Genomic DNA, 8,113 nt, shown 5'->3' on the forward strand with positions numbered 1-8,113 from the left:
CCCTCTGAGTCCTCTTTCCAACCCCACAAGTCTGATCAAGATTGGATTCTCCAAGGAAGAGTTATGCTAAATCTCCCACGATGACCTGATTATAGAGCGAAGTTGTACGAAGTTCCACGTGTCACTGTTTCAACCTTAAGACCTGAAACTGATACAAAGAAAACAACAAGCCATCCTCTTTCTGGAACTTTTTATGAAATTTCAATCTGATGCTCAAAGAGAAAGTTATGGCAATTTTCCCCAAGTCACCTCTTTGGGATGTAATTCGGGAGCCTGCAAAAACCCTAAATGTATTGGACTATATCTCCAAAAATATATTGAAACAAGGTCTGAAATTTGATTCCAAGCTTCATCAAGATTTCAGGTCAAATGGGTTTTAATTTCAGAGTCTGAACCTTCGTAGAAAAAAAATTATAGCGAAAATTCCATGTTGGTCTGTTTGCGATGGAATCATGGAGCTTGCAAAAACACTAACGTCCTCAAATCATATCTTCGAAAATATAGTGAGAAAAGATCTGAAATTTGGACCCGAGGTTTAGAACGATTTATGCTCAAATGGTTTTTTTTTAGCTTCTGAAAATTCGTAGAGAAAACGTTATATCGAAAATGTCACGATGACCTATTTGGAGCAGCGAAACACTAGAATCCAAAGCTCTGATACCAAATGTTATGAAACCAGCTCACAAAAAGATAAAAAAGATAGATCAATGACTTAAAAAGCAACTTCTTCAAGGGGGCAACCTCCTTTACATTACACAAATGAACAATTCTTGGATGATACAAATGACAAGAACTCCTTTCTATATATAGGAGTCTAAGGGGTCCCAATACAATTAGAGCCTACATAACAATAATATTGTAGGAGCACAACAATAACAATAGTGGGCTTTTATGGGGCATGATAATAACAACATGAGGATTATATGGGCACAATAATGCAATAAAGAGGGTTGCACTAATAACAATAAGAGGTTACACTAGTAGTATAGGGACCTAACATCTATCTTGTCGAACCATTCCCTGTCCTTATCTCCCTAGTGTGTACTTGTTGGCTTGGTGATTATCCCCCTGTTTGCTTAGTTTTCTCTTTTATCTTCTTTCTTCGTTCTTATTCAACTCGTTTTTTCTCAGCCTCATCTTCTTCTTTCTTTTTCCTAGCTTCCTCTTATGTTTGTTTTAAGAGTGCTCATCTTCTTCTTTCTTTTTCCTAGCTTCCTCTTATGTTTGTTTTAAGAGTGCTGCAAGTGCCTTTTCTATTTCCGAGAGTGTTTGAGAACGTTTAAGCTTAATAATAAGCAGACCTGTAGCTACGACCGTCTTTGAACTCTTGCGGGATTGCCAATGGGCATGGATTTCCACCATTGTACCTTCTCTTAGCCTGGCTCCAGCTAGGTATGAATATAAAAAAACATAATATTATCTTTGCCTTAGATCAACCACCTGAGAACCTTTGAACGACTTACCTTTGACCCTCATTGAATGAGTAAGCATCTCCCTCTATACGAAAATCTCAATCTGGTGGTAGTAATGGTGGTGCCTTCACGTTAGATGTTGTTGTTGGCTCGAATACTAGCTCAAATGTTGCCGATAGAACTGCTACTGGCTATTGGTCTCAATATTGTTAGCTGATTCTGTCCCACAACCTCTGCTTATCGCTGGATGGAAGAAAATTGTACACAAGCAAGAAAGAGAGTTGGGCCTCAACCATTGTTTTCACACTCGAACTTGAATTTTGCAACCAACACCCATGTTGAATAGTAGAGATAAGTGAAATAAGCCCGAAAAAAATCAACATAATGAATAAGACTGCCATAACCATATGTAATCATACATTATCGTGAAACATGCTGACAGTTTGTGACAACACTGTCATACACACACCCTTTCGAAACAATGCGTAGTTCTTGCACTAACTGAGCGTCGATTGACTTTGAATTCAAGAGCTTGACCTAATAACGTCAGAAGCTTAGGCCCATCTAATTTGAATGTAGCCCAGATGGAGGAGAACACTGCTAGTTTCACGTCATATGGACCGGTCTTGTTGCTTTGTCTTGGGTAAGGGATCGATATGATTCACTCTTTCCTTTTTGCAGTCTGAAAAACAATGAACCAAAAGACCCCATGAACCAACGAAGCTAGTGGAATAGAAGAAGATATCCATCGCTTAGCAGTTAGACTCTCGACCTTCAGCTACACGTCATATCAATTCTGAGTTGATAGAGCACAAGAAAATAAGTTCTGAGTCGATAGACCACAAGGAGACTTGTTCCCTACAGAGGCCAGCTGCATCACTCTACAAGATTTTAACACTCCATCCACCATCGCCATCGACATTCAATAGTTTTCTAGACCAGCATATAAGCAACTTACTATCCATCAATTTACCAGGATCAAGGTCTTGCCACTTCTCCGTATGAAATTGAAATCTGTCTTTCGTATCCAAGCTCGGGTGTTTTCATGCAGACAAGTATCTTTGGTAGCCAACTTTACGTGTTGCCTTGGTGTTTTCATGCAAACACGTATTCACTCACAAAGTCATGTATTACCTTTTTGCTGCAACAAACAATAAAATAAGTTAATTTTCGGAAATTCATATCGTGCTTTTCATTTTGGTAAATTTTTATATTATTTTAAATGAATAAAACTCGTGGAATTTTGATCATCGAATATTACACCGAGTATCTAAGGGTAAGACTCACTACATCTTCGTATTCAAATTTCCATCGATAACCATATGAAACCACGATTTTGAGTTTGCAAAATGTTTGGATGTTGCCACTGGGAACTGAGTTTGCCAAATGTTTGGATGTTGCCACTTGGAGCGAGTTCACTGTTTGGAGGCCCACCCACTTGTTCTATTATGGGGTTAAGTTTGATGCTTGTTATTTCCTGTCTAAGATAGTTTGGACAATGCGGTATGTATATTTTGATTTGGAATTGGACTATATATTAGTATATTATAGTTATCTATTCAAATTAAATCAATTACATTAAAAATATAACTTACAATAAACACATACATTTCACTTAAAAATTCAAGGGAAAAAGGCTACATTGGATTGAAAAACTTACTACACTCCAGACATTATTTAAAAAATTAGCTACACTCTCTTACTCATGGATCTTTCTAGAGTGGTTGGTTTTGGATCTCTTTCAAGTAGCTGGTTTTGGATGTTTTTGTGGTTTCATTTGTTCAAATGTATTGATTTTTTTTGGGTCATTGCAATTTTTACCCTGAATCATATATATATATATATATATTTTAATTATGATAATTTGTACCTAGAATCATATTTTCAGCTAAGTTTTAGGTGATTCTATATTATATTATTACTTGTGTATGGAGCAATTAGTGTCATAAATATGAGAATGGGAGTTTACAACTCCCAATAAAAATGTCTATACCCTCAACCAATGCAAGCATTATATGATTGCAAAAGTTCCTTGGAATTTTAGATGGTCATGCCATCTTGGCAATGGAATGAATCGCTTAGAAGGAAAGCTTAGAAGCAACGCAAAGCATCTTCAATTATTTAATATTTTTCCATGAACGAAAAAGAGGAGTGAGTGGGGTGGCATGCATCAATAAGTTGTAGGGTCATGCATCGTCACTTCAAGATAGACAATAATTAAGTAACATGCTTTATCTAGATGGAACCCTGACCTTCCCGATGTCTTTTTTTTGCCTTTTTTTTTTCTGATTTTATTCCAAATATTTTGCGCCAAATTGCAAATTCCATAAAATCCGAAAAATCGGGCTCCTTGCTTATCTCAAACCTTAAACACTGGCGTGGTTCCCTAACCGCATTACAATGGGCTATTATTTTATTATTAATATTTTATTTGACGTGTAAACCGTAAATTAAGTTTTATGGTCAATCCATTTTCATATAAATTAAAGTGAAAATGGGAATTTTACCGCAATGTTTCTTTGGACCCAGTGAGATTGGGAATAGTAAAAGTAGTTATTTGTCTGTTGAATTAAAGCAAATTCCATAGTTACGAAAAGATGTGGTGATTAGATTACACGTCACTACTTTTTTTTTTTGGTTATCAGCTTTTGAATGGCACTGACAACAAACGCGCAATAACCGCGGATTTCCACATGGGCAGTGGATGACATGGATGATTGAGGTGGAATAGAGTTCCCACGAGGGACCAGGCAAACCGCGGGCTGATGGAAAACGCGTCCCCGAGGGCAGAGATGCCTAACGGCGTCAGTTACGCGGCGCGGAATGTGGTGGAAGACCGCCCTTGATTAAAAGCTAGTTTTGTTTTGGAATAAAGCAGGATACATCAAGTAGAGCTGGCGTGACACAAGAGAAGCCTGTGTTTCTGCAGAGAATTTGTGTGTGTATTGTCGATCCACGCAGAATTTGTATCGTTCTGGTTGAGTAATTTAAATGAGCGGGTGAGGATGTGAGCAACCATGGCTTCTTTCAGATTGCAAGATCGTCTCTGGTTGCAGATTTCTGAAATAAGAATGGGGGCATTGGTGGGTGGAAACCATACAGCTGCAAGATTCTGTTCTCGTTAATACATACTTTTCTCTGTTGCTGTTTTTTTCCTTTTTTGTTTTTTCGCTACCCGTCGATTGGTTTCTGAGTGATTTCAGATTCCCTGTAATATTACTGGTATTTTTTAGGGTAAAAAATGTTACACGGATTTGGTCTCAGAAAGGCATCAGTTGAGGCTTATTATAAACACTGCAACGATATGGAGATAAATCATAAGGTCTCTGATTCGAAGGCTAGTAATTCTTTTCATCAGAAGAGGAGGTTTGTAGTTCGAATCCTGGCGTTTGGCGTGGCAATTATTCTCTTGCGCTTTGTCTATGTGATTGCACAGAATGGTGCCTGTGGTGGGCAGAGTAATTGCTTCCTGTATGCTGCGCAGGAGCTGAACCCTTTCGGTAACGGTGCCCTAGAAGACTATCCTCCACGTCACGCGTTCAAGTCCCAGGAGGAGTACATTCAGCTGAAACTGAACAAGACGGTGGAGCCGGACCTTCTGAGGCTTTGGACGACCAAGGAATGGAGGCGAAAGGTCGAGGCGTTCACGGTCTTGTTTCAGGGCTTAATGGCGGAGGGGCTTCTGAGGTCTGATGCAAAAGCGCTCTGCGTCGGCGCTAATGACGGGCATGAGGTTCTGGCTTTGAAGGAGATAGGTGTTTCGGACGCCGTGGGATTCGATCTGGTGGCCTCTCCTCCTCTTGTTATGGGGGGCGATATGCAGAGACAGCCTTTTGAAGATAATACTTTCGACTTTGAGTTCTCTGGTGCTTTTGACCCTTCTGCAAATTTTGCTTCAGAGATCGAACGGACGCTGAAACCGGGCGGGGTGGCTGTAATTCATTTCGAATCTTCTGGTGATATGTATAGCATTGATTCATTCATTCATTTATTCAATAATTGTAATGTCGTCCGTTTTACAGAAAAGGGCGAAGGTTTTCTCGAGATTGTGTTAAAGAAAAGTGTAAATAAGAACACAGACACAGGAAGCGGGGCTAAATGCTCTGTTCCCTCTTGGAATAAGGCGGCAATCGACCAGGCTGAGGTTCTCATTGAAGAGGAACCCTTGAAACCCTGGATTACTCTGAAAAGAAATGTTAAGAACATTAAATATTTGCCCTCCATGGCTGATATTGGGAATCGCAGGAAATATGTGTATGTGGACGTTGGGGCCCGGTCATATGGGTCGAGCATAGGCAGCTGGTTCAAGAAGAAGTATCCCAAGCAAAATCGCGAGTTCGATATATATGCCATCGAAGCAGACCGAGCTTTCTATGGAGATTACCAGAAGCGTAAAGGGGTCAAGCTTTTGCCTTACGCTGCTTGGGTCAGAAATGAAACCCTAAGTTTTGAGATTAACAGGGATGCTGGTAGCAGTGTTGAAAGTAAAGGAATGGGAAGAATCCAGCCCAAAATCCCTGCCGCCATTATTAATGGTTCAGAAAAGAGTGCCAGTGTTGTCACAGTGCAAGGCTTCGATTTTGCAGAATGGTTGAAGAACACTGTCACTAGACAGGACTTTGTCGTGATGAAGATGGACGTGGAGGGTGCAGAGTTCGATTTGTTGCCGAGGATGTTTGAGACAGGCGCTATTTGCTTAATTGACGAGCTGTTCCTTGAATGCCATTACAACCGATGGCAGAGATGCTGCCCAGAGAGGACCCCCAAATATCAGAAGACTTATGGAGAGTGTCTAGATTTGTTTAATTCCCTAAGGAAGAATGGTGTCCTTGTGCATCAGTGGTGGTGACACGTTCATAAACAGTACACGCTGCTGTTCTGGTCTTTTGGGTAATTTGGGCTACTGTTTGCCAAAGGGGTTAAGTTGCTTGTTAAGAGTTCTATGTTTTCTCTAATGATAAACATGAAAGTTATATTTTTGTTTCATGTAAACAGAAATTGTTCCTTGATTCTTTTGTTTGATGGCAGCTCATCTCTACGGTAAAAGAACCCCCACTTAAATCAAGATTAGATTATTTTCTTTCAAAATTTCTTCATGAGTAATATTAGATACGAACAATAAATCCAATGTTTTGGTCATGTGGTGCTTGGGATTTATTATTCAAATTATGAAAGTCTGTTTTGGTGATATATATTTTTTTATGAGAAGAAAAAGCGATATAAATTATATTACATATAATATAGTAGTATCCTGTGAAGAGAGCAACAATGTCTCTTCAACAAAACACATTGGAAATATAACAAAAAGACTCAGAGAATTCAGTCACTAATTCAGGGCAGAATGCACAAAATAGATTAAGAACCCTGATGCATGCTGGAAATGTGTCTGTAAAGGCCAGACAGCAATATAGTCATCAGAAGTCAATAGCAGAATATGATACCAGGTCCATGAAAGGCAACCAAAACTTATTTAGGCATCCTCCTTGGGATCGAATCATAGAGAGCAGAGATGTTGTGCAAAATAGACTTGTAAGGGAGCATAACATAATAGGAAGGAGGACGTTATGCAGATCCATTATTCATATTCATATTATGATAGCCAGTTTCGATCATATAATCTCATAATGTTTTCAAATTTTGTTTATGGTTTATTATTCATGTTGTGGACACATTCTCTGGACTGTGTAAATAGCTACGGAGAGAGATCCTATTTTGTATGCACCAGTTTTTTTGAAAAATAGTTATTATATTTAATGTTAGTTTTGAATTTAAATTGGTGCAAACAATTTCTTCAATTTTTTTAATATCACTGCCAAATTCTATTGAAATAAAGATACTGAATATTTATCTCTTTCACATTGAAAGACCCTTTGAAAGCTTTATAACCGAAAGACATTGGAATTGTTGGGCTGGGGTTGGAATTTGGTTGGGCTGGGGTTCGATTCTCAGCTCATTGCGACTAGATATCAAAGATGGAAGAGTTCATTTTTATTCTGGATATCTAAAACCAAAATGTATGATGAAAGAGAGTGGTACAAGAGACTTTATTCGATTTATCTTTTTAAAGTCACATATTTCTTGGTCCCTGCTTCTTGACCAGCAAATTGAGGTATCAAGAAACAGTGTAACTTCTCATACCATGGACAAGAAGTTAAATGATGGATACCTTTAGCCCATGGACTAAAACATATGAATGACAACCAATATTTTGTGTACATGCCAATTCCAGCCACTGCCTGGCTGCCGCGTAGCTTTCTAATTCAGATGATATAATAAGACATAGATAACGGAAAGGCGAACACAGATGAGCATAATTACAAGACAATCACTCGAGAGGATAGAAGTGGCGAAACTGTCCACAACCATGGAAATCGCTTTCTAACTTGTTTGTGCTTGCATTGCAAGTGTGGAATTAGGTATGAATTGACTCATAAAATTATTTGTTATTCTAGATTTGGTTTAAAATAGAATTATTTGTTATTCTAGATTAGATTTGGTTTAAAATAGAATTATTTGTTATTCTAGATTTGGTTTAAAATAGAGTGATGAAGAAGTTATTGTAATTATTTGTTATTTTAGATTCGATTTTAAATGATTTGTTATTTGACGGTGCTAAAGAAATTAGATAGAGGTGGGTTGAAAAATATAAAAGAGTAATATTTAAATGATTTTTTAATATAAAATTTTATTTTAATATTTAA

General features: G+C 38.1%; 1 protein-coding gene across 1 annotated transcript; it reads left to right on the forward strand.

Moving 5' to 3' along the window:
- The first annotated feature begins 4,247 nt into the window (after positions 1-4,247).
- On the forward strand, positions 4,248-6,398 carry LOC149163208 (methyltransferase). The gene has a single exon (XM_089437571.1). The coding sequence runs from the start codon at positions 4,654-4,656 to the stop codon at positions 6,259-6,261; it is 1,608 nt and encodes a 535-aa protein (XP_089293697.1). The 5' UTR covers positions 4,248-4,653; the 3' UTR covers positions 6,262-6,398.
- Positions 6,399-8,113: the final 1,715 nt, after the last annotated feature.

This window comes from Pinus tabuliformis, chromosome 5_2, assembly GCF_031772625.1.
Source record: "Pinus tabuliformis cultivar Carrire ecotype Pingquan chromosome 5_2, CPIR1, whole genome shotgun sequence".
NCBI lineage: Eukaryota > Viridiplantae > Streptophyta > Pinopsida > Pinales > Pinaceae > Pinus > Pinus tabuliformis.